At 40.5% G+C, this 18,750-nt stretch overlaps 1 protein-coding gene across 3 annotated transcripts in view; it reads left to right on the forward strand.

The window, feature by feature from the left end:
- GNAL (G protein subunit alpha L) overlaps nt 1–18,750 on the forward strand; it is a 315,877-nt gene that overhangs the window by 281,609 nt on the left and 15,518 nt on the right. For all 3 annotated transcript variants that reach the window (XM_089776312.1, XM_006117488.4, XM_014570679.4), the window contains exons 6-9: nt 12,223–12,277; nt 17,133–17,206; nt 18,146–18,204; nt 18,626–18,746. In XM_089776312.1, coding sequence (XP_089632438.1) covers nt 12,223–12,277; nt 17,133–17,206; nt 18,146–18,204; nt 18,626–18,746 — 309 coding nt within the window. The remainder of the gene's footprint in view (nt 1–12,222; nt 12,278–17,132; nt 17,207–18,145; nt 18,205–18,625; nt 18,747–18,750) is intronic.

Raw genomic sequence — 18,750 nt, forward strand, 5'->3', positions numbered from 1 at the left:
AAAGCTCTCAATCGAATTAGCTAGTATACCTCATTGCAGGAAGAATACCAGCTAATTCAATTTAGGACTTTATTTCGGAATCCCGTTTCACTGCCATGTGTAGACATGGGCAGTTACTTCAGGCTAGTCAATTTCTAAAATGGCGACCGGCCGGGAACATGCAAATTAAGCGTGGGATATTTAAATCCCGCACTTCATTTGCAATTTCAGTCGCCCTCATTAGCTTCCCTAGATCGATCTAGAGGGCTAGTGTAAACATACCCTGTGTTCCTCTACTGCCCTAGTACCATTTCTTATTACTGGTATCGCAGCCCAGAGTAAGAAGTATGTGGGGCAGAATTGTGTTGCTAGTAGTGTTGCTAGTAGTAAGCCCCAGATTTCATAGTCCTACTTTGCTTTTAGTTATTTTAACGATGAAATAAAATTAGAACTGGTAAGAGCAATTTGGGGATGGTCCCTGTATTCTGCTTACAGTAGCTGTTAGATACCTACAGGCTTTGTGTTTCCTCAGGTAATGGAAGTTTCTTGATTGCCAGCTTCATGCCTTACACTAACTACCTAAGGCGTGGAATAATCACTCAGCAGTGCTCTGCCTGTCATGACTGACTGCTTAAATACATGCAGTGGTTAAATATATCCTGTTCTAAAATGGGCAAGATTAAACGATTACTTAACAAGGAGTATTTTTCAACATCTTTACTTGGAAATGTAAAGACTGTTTTTGTGGCACTAAGTGGTCACTCCTGACATTTGAATTTCCACTGTTTGATCTGTGCCTCGTGGTGCTGGCCACTGTCCTTGTTTCCCGATGCTAAAATACAGGTTGGATCTCCCTGGTCCAGCACCCTTGGGAACTGACCGGTATTGAAAGAGCGGGTTTGCCGGACCAGAGATGGTCAATTCTGGTTCCTCTGCTTGATGGCCTCTGGGCTCTCCCTGAGAGCTGCCAGCCTTCCAGCTCGGCTCCCTTCATGGCTGCTGACCCCACTGCCAGCCCCAGCAATTGGACTCTGCTGCCAGCTCTGGCCAGCCTTCCCGCCTTGGCCACTGGACCATTTCTACTCCTGGCTAGGCTCCCAGCCACTGTCCCCTCTGCATCCAGACTCCCAGCCAGCACCCATCCCCAGCTGCCAGGGCTTTCTGGTCCAGAGGCTCTCTAATTCAGCAACATCCATGGGTCCTGCTGGACCACAGATGTTGCCATAACAGAGAGTCCTGAACCAGAGAGGTTCAGCCTACTTTAAACAACAGCTGAGAATGCTTGAAATATTTTTCTGATACTACTTTTTCAGGTAAATGATAGCTGTAGTTGGGAAGGGATGTTGCGGTTGGGGTAGGGAGGGAGATGGTCTATGTGATCTGGAATAGGAGAGGAAATGCTCAGTTAAATTCTAGTTCACATCATAAACAGTTATGCCTGGTTGCCGTGCTCCTTTACTTCCCCAAAGAGGGATGGCTGTACTTCAGTAATGGGTGAAGTGATTCCTTTGTGTAGCTTGGTGAAATGCTTTAGAATACTTTGGGATCACGGACGTTAGTTCCCGACATTTCCCCTTTGAGTTCTGAGCCTTTGATCATCTTAAAAGGGATGTTTTCTCACCTCTGTAAATGAATACTATCAGTAGGTGTTTTCAGTGTCCTTAGAGAACCTGAAGGAGCAGTCTCCCTGTGGGTGGACTTTGCCCACATTGCCAGAAGTTCTCTTTGTTGCTGAATCATATAGTATCCCTCTAAAGGAAAGGCTTGCTGGTGGAGTGTGCACAGATATCCCTCTATACAAAACAATTGGGAATTAAAATAGAATATGGGAGCAGAGCTTTGGAGGTGGGCCAAGGAAAGGGCCATGCTTGCACAGGCTAGTAGATTTTGTGTCTCCACCCCATGGGAAGATGGTGGAGGGGCTGGAGCGCCAGCACGGGTTCCCCAATGCTGGGAGAAGCCCTAAGCCTCGGGGGCCAGATCTAGGAAAGCCAGGGGCAGCATCCGGCCACTGGGCTTTAGGTTCCCCACTCCTGCCTTAAATTATATGACAGGATAGTAAAGTTTTCAGTTTGCTCATCTCATAGAGGTACCATAAGCTTTCAAAGAAAAGTATAAGCTGCACTGGGAACACCCTGTAGAGAGAAACTTTCATTACTTTTCACCTCCTTCCAGAAACTTTCTGCATTCCTGAACTAGAGCGGACTGAAAAGTGTTTCTGTTATGTAATTGATGCTTATAAATCAGATGCATTTGACATCTTCAAATGTTAATAAGACTTTTGTCAGTAGTTTGTCTTCCAGGAACATAAGAGTCAAAGTTCTTTTTGGGAGAGGCAAATTGCAGTGGTGAGACAAATAACCAAGGTCTTGATTATTTGTTCAGACATACAAAATATACAACATCCACATTTTAATTGAGTAATTATGTTCTGCCTATCTAAATCCCTGTACATTTATGGTATTCTTCACTTCCTGACCTAAGCTGTTGGGCAGTGTTGCTGTATGGTGCTAAACAGTTGTTTCATTCCAACCATGTAGATGAAGTTATCCCTGTATATCATGTATCAGTTTAAGTTTGCAAAGCACTCGAGATATATAACACGATCTTACTGTTTTGATTTATTATCTTTTGGCCCTCTACTGAGAGTGGCTATTATTACTGCAGAATGTTCTGTATGTAGCCTTTGTATTTCACAAGGTATAGTTATGATAGTTATTGGATCTCTCTATGTATGTCATATAGATATACCAGTGTATGTATAAATATTATGGGCCTGAATCTCCTCTCTGCCAGTATAAATCAGAAATAACCTCACTGAAATCAATAGAATTACACTGGTGTCATTGAAATGAGAATCAGATACTGTAACACACAAGTCTAAGCAACATCAGGTAATAGTTTTGTTTCTCTCTGAGTTTGTGTTTTGATTATCTCCATCATTTTGACTTTTTGTAATGAAACTTGTGTTACCACCTGTTTTAGCAGAAATTATCTTTAAATTTTTTAGAATGGTTTTGTAGTATAGAGGAATAGGATACAGATCTTAGTCTCAATTCTGCCAGAGCCTGCTAATCCCTGTGTAAATGGCAGTTTTCCAGTTTTAAATCTTAGCTGGTGTTTATGTTAAGAGGACTAATGATGATCCCCAAAGACCTCTCTCACACTGGTTCACAAAGCAAGAACATCTTTTGGTCTAAAAAGTGGTTAAAAAGTCTCTGAGGGGTAGCCTTTGTAACTTTAAAAACAATAAACTTTTGTTAGCAAAACCCACTTCTTCAAATGAGCTTGAGGAAGTGGGGATTTTGCTCAGGAAAGCTCATGATATTATATATATGTAAATTTATTTGTTAATCTCTAAGGGTATATTTACACTTGCACCCTCGTTCGAACGAGAGATGCAAATGTAGGCATTCGAAATAGTCAGTGAAGTTGGGATTAAATATCCCGCGCTTCATTAGCATGATCTCGCTGACACGTTACTCTGATCAACAGCTGTTTCGAAAGTGCAAGTGCACGCCAGGACGCGTAAATTGGAACCAAACCCCTTGGTTCGAACTAACATTACTCTTCATTTTTTGAGGAGTAACATTAGTTCGAACCAAGGGGTTTGGTTCGAACTAACATGTCCCGGCGTGCACTGTTGATTGGAGTAATGCGCCGGCAAGATCATGCTAATGAAGGGCAGGATATTTAAATACCTGCTTCATTGACTATTTAGAATGCCTACATTTGCATCCCTAGTTCGAACTAGGGTGCAAGTGTAGACATACCCTAAGATGTCACGGGACTACTTGCTGTTTTTAAAAAGTGGTTAGCTAAATTAGAAGGAAATAAGGCTTTTCCCCAAATTCACACTGCTATCAACAGGAAATGCCACGTGTCAGATTTAGGGAGTTGAGAGGGCAAGTGAATGGAGAAATTGTAGTATTTGATCTTTTTATGTGTGTGTGTTTTTTCAATTAAAAAACCTCAAAACCATGGGTAATAAATGGAACAAAGTTACTAAAACATATCTAAAACATTTCTTGTGCTTGAATAACTTATAATGTATTTGTTTAGGTCAGGGTGGTCAATAATTTTTGCCCAGGGGCCACTTCAAAAAAACGTAAAGTAGCCCCAGGCCATCCTGGAAGGAGTGGGACCTAACCAGGAAGAGGTGGAGCTACCCCACCCCCAGACAATTATTGGTCTGGGCATAGGGAGCCCATTTGCCCCCCCTTCCCACTAGGAAGAGGCTTGGCATGTTTCCCCACCCCGAGGCCAATCAGGGCCTGGAGGCGGAGTGGGGAGCATGGGAAGCCACCTCCCACCCTGCGAGGAGCCCATGGCACTTTGAAGTGCTATGGGCTCCTCACAGGGCCAGGGCAGGGCGAAGGAAGCTTCATGCAGCTCCCCTGCCCCCAAGCCCTGATTGGCCTGGAGGCAGGGAGCGTGCGAAGACTCTTCCGCTCTCCGCCCTGCCCTGTGAGCAGCACACTATGCTCCAAAACGCCACATGCTCCTGGCATGGCAGGAGGAGGGTTCGCATGCTCTCCCGCCCCCAGGCCAATTAGGGCTTGGGAGCGGAGGAGTGCCCGAAGCCGCCTCCGTTCTGCCCCCGCCTTGCACCGCGCACTGCTCGCAGGGCGGGGACAGAGCGGAGAAGGTTTCAGGTGCTCCCCTACAGCCAGGCCCTAATTGGCCTGCGGGCGGGAGAGCAGCAGGGCCTCCGTGGGCCGGATCCACTCATTTGGCGGGCTGGATCCGGCCCATGGAGGCCCTTTTGCCCACCCCGGGTTAGGTTAATGTTTGGCCAGAAGTTCTGAGGCCTTTTTGCATAAGCTTTCTGGAGTACATTGCTGGCCAGGACAATTTGGTGAATAATAAGTATTAAACTGAATACCTACTAGTAGTGTTTATACTAGAAACAAAACTCTGTGTAATAGGAGTTAGCCATGTTTTAGGTATTTATGATCTTCAAGCCTATTTCTAAATACCATCTGCTCTTTGTTTTGTTGTGGGGTGGGGCTTTTTGGGTTGGGTTACATATAGGCTCCATTTAATCATAATACACCACTTCTCTTAACCTCTCTGAATCTGCTTTTGTCTCTGTAAAGTGGTGTTAAATAATATTTACATAACTCTCAGGAATATTGCAAAGTTTAGTGCATTAATGGTGAAAAAGTGTAAGAAATCTGTTCTTTTCTTGATGCACGTTAACGGTGGTGCTAGAACAATTTTTATAGTGGAGGGTGCTGAGAGTCATTGAACCAAACTATAAACCCTGTATATCAGCGGTTTCCAATCATGCAAATATTCAAATAAAATGTTACCTGTCCACCAAAAGTTTGTGAATGGGTTTGCCAGTCTGCAGTATAAAAAAGGCTGGGAACCACTGCTGTATATCAGAAAAAGGCAGCAAAGGGGGGAGCAGGGGATGCTTCAAAGCAGCATCACCGTGTGGAGCCCAGGGTCATCTGGGGACTCTGTAGTAGGCGTTCTGGGGGTGTAGTGTGGGCGGAGCCAGGCTGGTGGTTTCAGAAGGCAATGCCTTCCCCACCTAGCATACCCAACGCCCATGCTGTATATTCTAGAAATCACTTCAAGCCAGGGCATGTGGCAGCTCTTCCAACACCCCTTGTTGCAGTGCCTATGCACCTTGAGTCATCTATCTCTCTTGGTTGATGATTTAGTAGCAGAAATCCATACACGTTATCACCTTGAGGCTGCACTATTGTACCTCACTCTGAAGTGAGACAAAAAATTCATGAAGAACCTACAAGTAGGTACATAGCTTACTAGCCCAACTCCTAAAAGGGATGAAATAAAGACAGCCTATCTACAACCTGTGCATCTGTTCTTGAACTCTACCCTATGTTGCTGCTCGTTACCAAGTCCAATTCAAGGTTCTGATTCTGGTCTATGCAGTAGGATAAAAACTACCACTGTGGCAACTACAGCTGTCTAGTGCACTGTATAACAAAGCACATATATGAAGGCAGGAGGGCCAGAGTCTTCTCAGTAGTAATTCCAGACCCCTGTAATGCCTTCTTACTGATGATAGGGCTGAGTCTTACCCTGCCTATCTTTCAGTCATGTTGTAAAACTCTTCAATAAGATCTTCCCCAAAGAGGAGAGCTGGCAAGATGCTCTTAAATAAAAGGGTTAAATATTAGAGAATTGCCTGTCCTTGTAGACAGACCCCACTGTTTCCCTTAGGCTAATTACCATGGTGAGAGAATGAGTCTGGTACACCGGCATATCAATGGGAGAATAATAGACCATTTTTAAATGTGCACTTCTGACAAGAGCTATTAAATTAAACTCCATGATTCTGTATTAAAATCTGATTTCCTTTACACTACATATTGCACGTTTTTTCTGTGGTAGGTCATGCCTGAATCTCCCCTCTGCCAGTATAAATCAGAATTGCACTGGTGTCTAAAACGTATGTATATTCTGTCAGTATAGAGCAGTAGTCTCCCACCTTTTTAAGCACAAGATCACTTTTTGAATTTAAGTGCAATCCAAGATCTACCTCAAACCCAAATACCCTTGCCCTGCCTTCTTCTCACCCCTTCTCCAAGTCCCTACCCCTGCTCACTCCATCCTCCCTTCCTCCTACCCCATTCTCCCTTCCTTTCACCAGGCAGGGGCAGAAGGTTGGGGTGCAGGCTCTGGTCTTGGACTCAGGGATTTGGAGTGTGAGAGGGCCTCTGAGCTGAGTCTGGGGCAGGGGCTTGAGGTGTAGGAGGTTCATGAGTGGGGCAGGGGATCAGAGCTGGCTCCAGCTGGACACTGCTTACCACAGGTGGCTCCTGAGTGATGGTGCAGTGAGGCTAAGGCAGGCTCACCCCTACCCTGGCCCTGCACCACTCCCAAAAGCAGCCAGCAAACTCCCTCCATCCCATGCCCTGTTGTGCCCCCTCTTTGCTCTGTGGAGATAGGTTGTCCCCTCTCCTCCTGTATCCTAACATAAGCACCCCTCCTCTCCCTTCCCTGCTCTGTACAGCAAGCAGGGGGCTCCCAGGGAGGGGCAGCTCAAAGGCAAAGGTCAGGAGATGAGCAGCAGTGTGGGGAAAGGCAGCTAAAGTGCCTGCACTTGATAGCCTTTTGGCCAAACCAGTCAGAATCACCTGTCAGAGGCTCCAATATCTACCAGTAGATCCTGATCTACTGGTTGGTGACCACTGGTGTAGAGGTTGCTATGTAAAACTCCTGCACTGAGGGTTTGCTTAGGTACAGAAGGGAGTGTGGTTTAGTAAATGCTGCCCTCTACAGCATTTAATCTACTATTAAAGTTAATTGTATACATTCAGAATAGTAATAGAGATGTAGCCGTATTAGTCTGATCTTGCTGAAACAAAAGACAGGACTATGCAGCACTTTAAAGTCTAACAAGGTGATTTATTAGGTGATGAGCTTTCGAGGGCCAGACCCACTTCCTCAGATTAAATTGTGGAAGAAAATTGGCATGACCATATAGCCCAAAGGGATACAATAAAAAAAGTGAACACACACAAAATTGACAAATCAGATTTTAGAACAGAGGGCTTCCCCCCTTCCCCCCCCCCCCCCCCGTTCTAAAATCTGATTTGTCAATTTTATATGTGTTCACTTTTTTTTATTGTATCCCTTTGGTCTATATGGTCATGCCAGTTTTCTTCCACAATTTGATCTGAGGAAGTGGGTCTGGCCCCCGAAAGCTCATCACCTAATAAACCATCCTGTTCGTCTTTAAAGTGCTGCATAGTCCTGTCTTGTGTATACATTCAGGGCTTTCTAAAATACTCTTTTTTTTTTTTTTTTTTTTTTTAAGTCCAGGCTCTTATCTCCCCTTGCTAGGTATTGTGCTCACTTGCAACTACTTAGTCGTAGTGTGTGTGTGTGCGCGCGCATTGAAATAGATATTTGTACATCTAGAGCACAAAAATTAAATACTGGAAATATTTTTGCCCAATAGAACTCTTAGATTATACAATAAAAACATACCTGTAACTATGTTTTAAATATTACATAAATAAATGTGAAATTTAGTAACATTCTCTGTGTCTATATTAGGTATTTTCTTTTGTGGTTGTTTACAGTTGGAATTAGAAAACTATATTCTTTTTTAGCTACAGTAAGGGCTCCAGGCTCCAGAATGGATTAAAAACAGATGCTGTTTTACTGCCTCTGTCTAATTTGAATGTCTGTTCATTGTGTTATTGATTCCCTTTCCTGCATAGAAAACCACTGCACAATCCTACCGAGGATGAACTAGAATGCTGCAAAGAGCACGAGGAATATTTTAAAACTATATATTATAACATTTAAACACAAACCAAACCAAAAAAATTATCCTATCTCTGTTAATTGATTTCAGTGAAAATTTTCAGGAAATCATTTATAGAGTGATGTTTTTAGTGTTTTGTATATCATCAACAGAATATTTCACCAAATTTCTCTTTGATTATTGAAAAACAGAGTGGAGTGAGCACATTGCAAGTTTGATTGAAGACCATCAGTGTGACCTTGTAGAATTAAGGAAACTAGAGCATTCCCTAAAGCAACAATCTCTAGTCTTGTGTCTTTGAGAGTAGTGGCATATAGGGCATGGAAAGCCATACTCTGATCTAGAAGACATATTATAATAAAGTGTTACCATCACAGAATCTTCTCTCATAGCAGCTACCCAGGAGAGAGCTCATTTTCAGTTTCAGTTCTATAAGTAATTGTGATAGGTCTTATAATCATAAAATGTCTATCTGTGGCCTGTATACAGGAATAATTGCCCTCCCACAATTAGATGAGTTTCCTGCATAGGAAGGGTTCTTTCTGCTAGAATTTTTACTCTAACCAAGAGTCTCCTTCTGTAACCTATCAAAAGTATAAACAGTTACTACTCCCCAGCTCCTTTACTTGGAATGATGACAAAGAAGTATCACAAATCTATCTCTGTAGATTTCGATAAATAAAGGCAATTCAAAGTCTATGGAAATACTAGTTCTCAGTTTGAGTAGCTACCATCAAAGAATGTCTGAGGAAACACTTTTTCAGTGATACAAAACTTCCATTTCTAGTTTTGTCAGATCTCAGGATTACAAACTTTAAACTTGTTGCAGGTGCAGAGTTGAATAATTCTGTTTCTGGGGTTAAGACCATTGTAATTTCTGAAGAGTGTGGAAAATGTTGGTGTGCTTCCTTTTATTTGTATTTATTGTAGGACTATCCATACGGAATAAATGTTTCCCCTTGATAATTCAGAAAGAGACTTTGATGTACAACTATCTACTGTTACCTAAACATTTATGAATCCTATTTTCAAAAATATTTTCCTGGCCACTATAGCTGCTCAAATTCCTATGGTTTTTAGAAAGTGATAATACCTAGTGATAGTTTTTCTCTATGCAGGTCTGGAACTGCACTTTCATGTTCACAGCTTTCATGATAAAATCTAGAGAATGCTTGTCAAACTGTCAGCTGAGTTTCCTAGGAAACTTGCTATGGATATTTATAAAACTACAGATAGACATAATAATAGATAGAAAGAATAGTGCCAGGTGATTATTATTATTTTATTTCTCCCATCTATTTTAACATGCTTTAAGTCAACAATGAACTAAACTAGTTTACTTATAAGGGCTTGATGATCTTTCCATCAATTTTACCTTCCACTTCTGCATCATCAGTTTAAAATTAAATAAATAAATAACAAATTGTTCCATGTCAGAATATGTAAAACATCGTATTATAAAGTGTACAGTAGAAACTAACTGTAATGTCAAATATAGAACAGAATTATTCATAAATAAAAATAGGATTGTGAATTAATAAATGTAATTGGACCGTCTATACTGTGCTGTAGTTTCAATACACACATGAAAGCCTACATGTTTAATCTGCATTTCAATGCAGATTTATGTAAAACACTGCAGGGTTGACAAAAATAATGAATGTATGTTTGGCAAGAATATACACAAATAGAGGATTTGTCAATACAGTAGAAATTCATTTTATTTCCTTAGCTTTATATATTGTGTAGATTGTGTGCATAGACAAGTACAAAGAGAAAAAATTATTTCCCCAGCTTTTACAGGTTTTCTATTGCATTTTTATTATTTAAATATTGCTGATGTAAGAATAAATAATGACAGAATGAATTCTCTCACATTAAGCATATCAAATCTGAAATTTTCATCTTGTATCTTTAGTATACCTGAAAACTGTAAATTCCAACAAGAGGCAATTAATAGAAGTATGTGGGGACTAATAGAAATTAATGTTCTGTGGAAATCAATTTTTAAAAACGAGTTCAAATTAATGTGTTTGGTGCTGTGATGGAAGAGGAAGGAGTCTGTGTGTTAAGTAAGATATCAGCTCAATATCTCCTCATTTCTGGAATCCATTACATGTACAAGCAGTGCACTTACTTGGTTATCAACTATGGTCTAGTACTGTGGTAATTAACCAACTAGATAATTTATATGCAGGGTATTTAAGAATTATTTTTCTCTCTGCAAATAATGATATTGGGTTTTTATTTTAGGGATTTGTTTTAAATTTGAGAAAACTATACAGCTCTTCAGTAATAAAAAAACAAGTAAACCATGGGAAATTTGCTAGAACAGGGTAGTACATTAAAAGGTTAATGCACTGTGAAGACACTGAGATTCTGCCAAACCCTAGAAGTAACATACATTGACCTATTAACATACATTGATCACCATATGTTTTTTCCAATACACATCACACATAGCTAGTTTCACTAAATCATAAACAATATTGTTATTTTTTATATTAATGTACATATCATTTAAAAATGAACTTGTGATCATGGAGTTACCAGATTATTATATCTCTGTTATCTGCAGTAATGGCAGCAGAAAACCAAAAAAATTACAAGTAAATTTTTGTGTTTGTCTTATATATGTATATATTTAAATGCCATAATTATATGCATGTACACACTTTATCTTTCGTTCACTTTAAATTTGCCTTCATAGCAGAGTACTGTACAAATACAGTTTGGGGGGGTATTTTTTGCAACCAGTGTGTGCAGAGCTATCTGTTGGAGTCACTCTGAAAGTCAGGAGTCCAATGTGTCTTTGTATTTCCCACTATAATTAAATAAATTCCATGTGCATACCCTTAAAATTAGAAAAATTGGATGTGAGGGGGGAAAACTTGCTAATTCAGAGAAATCTTGATAACAGTAACTTTATACCATGCAGTGGATTTACTGACAAAGATTGTGCACAAAAGACAATCCAGAAATTCAAGAAAGATTCTATGTAATTGAGGCAATCCCTAAAAATAAGCCATCTGGACTCAAACAAGTAAACAAATTAAAAAAAACCTGGGGAAGAGACCCGCATTTTAATTAATACCAGGCATTTTGAATTTCCTTACTTATATTATACTTACCTCTTTATAGTAAATGATTAACATTAATAGAATTTTAAAATAGGTTTTGTTTATAAAACAAAACAAACCTCTCTTCCCACTTTCTTTAACCAAAACCTAAATTTTAGTTGTAAACAACTTGACAATGTTCCTGTTGCATAAATGCATTATTTTATATGAGGAAGCATGGATTAAAACCAATATTTTAATTTAATGCACTTTTACAAACTTTATATATTCTTTGATTCCAGTTGACTGGTTTGTGGGTATTGTATGACAATAAGTACAAAGCATAATGTTGCACCAAGAACTGGGTAAATGATATACTGGGGACAGAAAATAAATAATGTTATTTAATCAGTTGTTAGGCTTAGGCCTTAACCTTGAATCCATCCTTTGATAAATGCTAGAATCTAAAATTGAAAAAAATCAGTGGTGGACAACCTAGCGGGTTCTATGCCCACAAGACATTTTGTTTACCCACACACGGGGTTATCAGATTCTGCTGGTTTCTGTCTGTGTAGTTTTTTTCCTACCGGTATTACTAAAGTGACACACACATAAAGCAAGGGTATGTGAAGTAAGGTATATGCTGATTGTGCACAACATTGACTGAGAGAGCAGAGCGTGCCCTCCGCATCCAATCAAAGCGCTACTATTTTTCAGTTATCACACCCCATAAATTCTAGGTACATAAGTGCAGTTAGCAAAACTACCCTATTCTGGGAGACCGAATTTGTTATAACAATCTTGCGGTCCACTGAGATGAAGGAGGGCTATTCATGCAGCCCACTCCTTATCCTAGGTTGTCCATCGCTGGGTAACAGAGATGGTAGAATTCACACATACTAAGTATGTGTTTGTTTTTTATTCTAGCTTTCTGGAAAGAATTGACAGCGTCAGTCTGGTTGACTATACACCCACAGACCAGGTGAGTGAAACTGAAGAGGTAGCGCGTGAACTAGGGTATCTGTTTTTGAAAGTTAGTAATTTCTACTGTAATATAGTTTCTCTTGGGGATGGGAGACAAGAACCTCATTTACATTAATTATTTATGTCAACATTACTTTAATCTCAGCTGCTTTTCATGTCCCATAGAAATAAGGGAAACTATATAGTTCTTGAATCCAGTGCGGTACAGCCAGCACTCTAAGGAGACAATGAAATATTCCAGTTCAAAATATGTTAGTCTCCTTTCAATGGAACCAGCAATATTAATACAGTCAGTGTTGTTGACTCCTGTGATCCATCTGTTCTTCCTTCCTACTTTCCATGGTGTCTCCCTCAAACCACAGCATCTGGCACTGATTCAGAAATCCCTAGCTTTTCTGGGAAAGTCTCCATGGGGGATGTAACTACCCATTAAAAATGTTAACCACTTAAACAATATAATTTTAATCATTTAATCGGTAAACCAAAGGCTGATGCAGAGGAGGTGGGGTCCTGCTAGCCAGCCCATGGTAAGCAAGGAGCTGCTCTGGCCCCACCACTGCTGGGGTCCTACCAACCAGACCCGCCTCAGGTAGTAGGCTCCTGCCCAGCCCTCTGGTAAACATTGCTAAACAGGCTGATGCTTACTGGGTAACTGGTTAACCTTTTACGTCCCTAATGTTCATATGTGAAAGAAATGTTTAATTTCTGCTTAGTAAACAGGAGAAAGATGGTGCACTGAGGACTCTGCCGTCTGTTTGTGACAGAACCAGAGCTGTGTGATAGTTATCCACACTAGAGTATATGAGGAAGCAGCTCTGGGGAAAGCATACCTAATGAGTTTGTTCACACTGAAGTTCTACTAAGCCAGTGGTCTCCATCCTTTTTAAGCATGAGATCACTTTTTGAATTTAAGTGCAATCCAAGGTCTATCTCACACCCAAGTACCCTTGCCCCATCTCCTTTGTGCTCCATGTCAGAGGCCCTGCCTCCTGCTCACTCCTCACTTTCACCAGGCTGGGGCAGGCAGTTGGGGTGCAGGCTCTCGTTTTGGATTAAGTGATTTGAAGTATGAGAGGGGCTCTGAGCTGAGCCTGGGGCAGGCAGTTGGGGTGCTGGAGGTGGTTCTAGGGGCAGGCTCTGGGAGGGTGATCGGATGCAGGGGTTCTCAGAGTTAGGGCAGGGGCTTCAGGTACAGGAGGGAGTTCATGACTGGAGTAGGGTTTTGGGATGTGGGCTCCATATGGGCACTGCTAACCTCAGGTGTCTCCTGGGTGGTGGCGCAGTGAGGCTAAGGCAGGCTCACCCCTGCCCTGGCCCTGCACCACTCCCAAAAGCAGTCAGTAAACTCCATCCCAAGTCCTGTTGTGCCCCCTCTCTGCTCTGTGGAGATAAGATACAGAGTGGGAGAGGGAGCACCTTGACATCAGCACTCTTCGCTCCCTCCCCTGCACAGCAAGCTGGAGTCTCCTGAGGGGACAGCTCCAAGGCAAAGGGCGAGAGACGAGCAGCAGTGTGGGGAGGGGCAGCTGAAGTGCTGGCACTTGAGAACCTTTTGGCCAAACCAGTCAGGATCACCTGTCAGAGGTGCCAAGATCTACTGGTTGGTGACCACTGTGCTAAGCCATAAACATGTTAGAAGGGGAATGATTTCCTTAGTTTCATGTTGGGACACAGATGCATCATATGAATGTATCATGTGCACCCTTAGAACACATTTCTATTCAGTTGGACCAGGGCACTTGGGGTATCATGTGCACCCTTAGAACACAAAGTTTATTCACTTGGGCCAGGGCACTTGGGGTTAAATAACTTGTGTATATTCATTTACATTTTAAAGCCTCATATTTCAGGATCAGCTAAGAGTGACCTTTCTTCACTGTAGCTACCGAATGTTACATTAGGCTGACCTCCCATTTTTTTAAATTGTTTCATTTTATTTTGTTACGGCACCCAGAGGCCTTCCAGCATGGGTTCCAAAAATTTGTCTTTCAGTCACATACTCCTCTCCTAGATGCCTTGATGCTATATCCATTTGTGCCTCCAATGATTTAAGCTGAAGTATTTACATTTTTTCATTACTCATATTACGGTAGCATCTAAAGGTCCTAATTAACATGAAAGGCCCCATTGTGAGGTGCTGTTCTGGAAAGCTTGCAATGTAAATAGGCATATACAGGGTGGGAGATAGAAAGTATTGTCTCATTTTGCAGTTGGGTAACTGCAGCACAGAATGATTGATTGACTTAACCAGAGGTCACACAGGAAGTCTGTAAGAACATAAGAACGGCCGTATTGGGTCAGACCAAAGGTCCATCTAGCCCAGTATCCTGTCTACCGACAGTGGCCAGCACCAGGTGCCCCAGAGAGGGTGGACCGAAGACAATGATCAAGCGATTTGTCTCCTGCCATCCCTCTCCAGCCTCTGACAAACAGAGGCCAAGGACACCATTTTATCCCCTGGCTAATAGCCTTTTATGGACCTAACCTCCATGAAATTATCTAGCTTCTCTTTAAACTCTATTATAGTCCTAGCCTTCACAGCCTCCTCTGGCAAGGAGTTCCACAGGTTGACTACATGCTGTGTGAAGAAGAACTTTCTTTTATTAGTTTTAAACCTGCTCCCCATTAATTTCATTTGGTGTCCTCTAGTTCTTCTATTTAGGGAACTAATAAATAACTTTTCTTTATTCACTCTCTCCACACCACTCATGATTTTATATACCTCTATCATATCCCCCCTGAGTCTCCTCTTTTCTAAACTGAAAAGTCCCAGTCACTTTAACCTCTCCTCATATGGGACCCGTTCCAAACCCCTAATCATTTTAGTTGCCCTTTTCTGAACCCTTTCCAAGGCCAAAATATCTTTTTTGAGGTGAGGAGACCACATCTGTACACAGTATTCAAGATGTGGGCGTACCATAGTTTTATACAGGGGCAGTAAGATATTCTGGGTCTTATTTTCTATCCCTTTCCTAATAATTCGTAGCATCCTATTTGCCTTTTTGACCGCCGCTGCACACTGTGTGGAAGTTTTCAGAGAACTGTCCACGATAACTCCAAGATCTCTTTCCTGATTTGTCGTAGCCAAATTTGCCCCCATCATGCTATGGCAGAGCGAGGAATGGATTCTGAGTCTCCTGAGGCAGGGGGCCTTAAACACAAGACTATCCAGATACACCATGAAACATGTTGCAGTGCATAGGCATTATAACTACAGTATTTGTAAACAATATTCACACACAAAAAATCATACAGCAGAGTGAATACAAAACAGAAAGGGAATAAGCAAATAACAGATTACTAAAACTGATAAAGTGATGATTTTGCAGCTCGAAGGTGGTTGCCTGACGCTTGCTGCTGTAGAAAGTAGAAAGTTATGTTATGTGTGTTATCTGAGCAGTTCTCACACCTCTGTTGTTTTCATGGGGCCTTTGATATTTGGAAGAGAGAGAAGCTTTCTTTGGGCAAGACATGTGCCTTTGTCCCATGAAATTCTTTTCAGGTTTTTCTGAGAGGGAACTTAGAAAAATCATCATTTCTCTTGCATTTCTCAGGAAAATGTTGGCAGCTGGGTTACTGGCAGGTGTCTGATTAACTACCCAAAGCACCTGAGCTGTGGGTATTGGAGGGGAGAGAAAGAGACTAGCTTGGGCTCCCCTCTCCATACTCAGTACACCACCCCACATTGCTCATTTCTCTCCCTTCTCCAGCTTGTAGCACCATATGTGGGCTTGAAACTCTCTCTTAACTCATTAGGGGTAATGGGGAGTGAGAGACGTGAGCCAGTCTGGCTCCAAGAGTCCCTGGCCAAATCAACTCATGCCATCTTCCAAAGTCAGCACATGGAACAGTTCCCCCAAGTCCTAGGAGGGAAGAAGAGAAAGTGCGAGAAGTAGATCAGGCTTCTTCCCACCTCTGAGCCATCTTCTGCAGCTAGTTCTGTAGCTCAAGTCATAGTAGTCTGGGCTGCAGAAGTGGAAGGTTCAGGGTTCAAACTCTGTTGATAAAGTTGTACGGTAGCACATAGTAAATTTTAAAAATATTTTTCCTTTTTAATAAAAATCTAGAAAATTACATTAAAAATTACATTAAAAACTATGTGAAGAATCTTCAGGGGGTAGCCAAGTTAGTCTGTACAGGATAAACTTAAAAAACAACAAATGGTCTGGTAGAACTTTATAGACTAACAAAACATGTAGTTGGTATCATGAGCTTTCGTGGGCACAGAACTCCGGTCATCTGTAAAGTGCTACCAGACCATTTGTTGTTTTTTAAGTTTGTGAAGAATATTTGTTTTAAAAGTTAAGTAGTACTCAAAAGACAGGAAGTGCCAGGTTTACAGCTGTGCATATCACCTTAATTCTGCATGCTGTTAATTACAATACAATCTTTAATTACATGATCACATACTGATTTTCCTTAGGACTCATTCGGGGCATGAGGAAGCAGAATTGAGGTTGCATAAGCAACTGTAAATCTGGAATTTCCTAACTTGTGATTGCTTCACTTTGCAGCCGAACATTTTAAACTTATTTTTATATAATTTAAAGTACATTATCCATCTTATATGTTGAACTTTATACAATCATAGGAAATAGTCTTCTGTATGTGCTTAGGTGGATGAAAATGTTGGACATAGGCCTGTTTTTATAAAGTCAAGATTATTGTGGGCAGATCTAATTATGATATTTTATTTGTATACTGATTGGGTGAACTTGCATGTTGATGCTTCTAAACAAGACAGATTTTACTTTACTAACAATAAACATCAAATACTTTCATGTAAGGGAGCATTTGAAATTAAAATAAGAAGGTGAAATATCATTCATCTCTGTGTGTTTTCTTATTTCCAGGATCTGTTAAGATGCAGAGTTTTGACATCCGGGATTTTTGAAACAAGATTTCAAGTAGATAAAGTAAATTTTCAGTAAGTGTTTTAGCAATAATTTATGGCTATTGTGCTTATTTTGAACCAGTTGATTCAGATGTACTATTTTACACCTTTTATTATAACTAGGGTAACTCTTCCAACCCTTTTGTCTTTATATGACGTGTACTCAAAAAGAAAAGAAAGTTGAAAACTGTAGTAATGTCCTCTAGTATCTATCCTGGGTGTATCTGTGGTGGATGTTACTTATTATTTCATTTCATTTCATTACATTGGCAATTTACACAGTTCTTACTTTGCTTTCTTTGGGATTGATGCAGTCTTCTTTGCAATATTTGCATCAGTAAGAGTTTGAAGAATTGGGCCCAAAGAACTAAGTTTGTTCTTGTTCTGAGTAGATGTAAAGTATGGGTTTTGAGGTTTTATATTGTTTTTCTATTAAAATACTCACTGTTTTTTTACATGCATCTTCAGGTTGCTTGTAGTTATTATTTTTAACCAAAATATTTATCAATATTGTGCCTCTGAATCGTAACTTCCCTTCTGAGTTTTCAAAATATTCTGAAACTTGTGCCTGTTAGAGCATGGTAGCTCCAAATATTTTGTCCCTAAATTTATAAAAGTCTCTCACATAAAACTTCACCTATCTATATATATATATATATATATATATATATATATATATATATATATATATATATATAGTTCTAAAGGCTTTAAACGTCTATTTCATCTGCAGGAAAAGTGTGTGTAAGTATAAATGCAGTGGAATTCTCCCAGTCATGCAGAAGAGATAGAATGGTTATATCTGCATTTCATGCAACTCAATTTCAGGACCTCTTTTCCCCTTCAGGCAGTATTTCTTTGTTAGTGCCCTTGTGTCTGTCAGACGTTTTAAAGTGAACCCTAACCTTGCATGCTTTATGTGATTTTCCTAGTTCACACAAAATGATATAACATCCTATGGCTTTTTAACAGCATGTTTGATGTAGGTGGCCAGAGAGACGAAAGAAGAAAATGGATCCAATGTTTTAACGGTGAGTCTGCACCACGTGTTTAGTTTATCTGTTCTTTGCTGGAAGAGTTTCTGTATTATGCTTATAATTTTGTTTTACACTAAATTTAAGTGAGCCAGTCCCTTTTTTCAAAAACGTCAGTGTGTGTTTTATTATTTTATCAGTTCGTTGCATATTTTCTTAAGTTTATTTTACTGAATGAAGTGTTTAAAGCAAAACCGTCTCATTTGAACAGAGATTAAAATTGCACTTTACCATGTGACATTAATAAAGGAACCCAGCATCACATATTATTTCTTCCTATATAAATTAGAGTACACATTGCAGATGGAGTTGTGTGGAGCCGTTGTGTGGCTGCACTGAAATATTACGTTGTTCAGCCTGTTTTGGGTATATGAAACATTCTGTTCTCTTTTTTTTTTCTTTTGTGTGTTCCACCAAGATGTCACTGCTATAATCTTTGTTGTGGCCTGTAGTAGCTATAACATGGTTATAAGGGAAGACAATAACACAAACAGACTACGGGAATCCCTGGATCTCTTCAAAAGCATCTGGAACAATAGGTAA

The sequence above is a fragment of the Pelodiscus sinensis genome, chromosome 2, assembly GCF_052426305.1.
Source record: "Pelodiscus sinensis isolate ZL-2025 chromosome 2, ASM5242630v1, whole genome shotgun sequence".
Taxonomy (NCBI): domain Eukaryota; kingdom Metazoa; phylum Chordata; order Testudines; family Trionychidae; genus Pelodiscus; species Pelodiscus sinensis.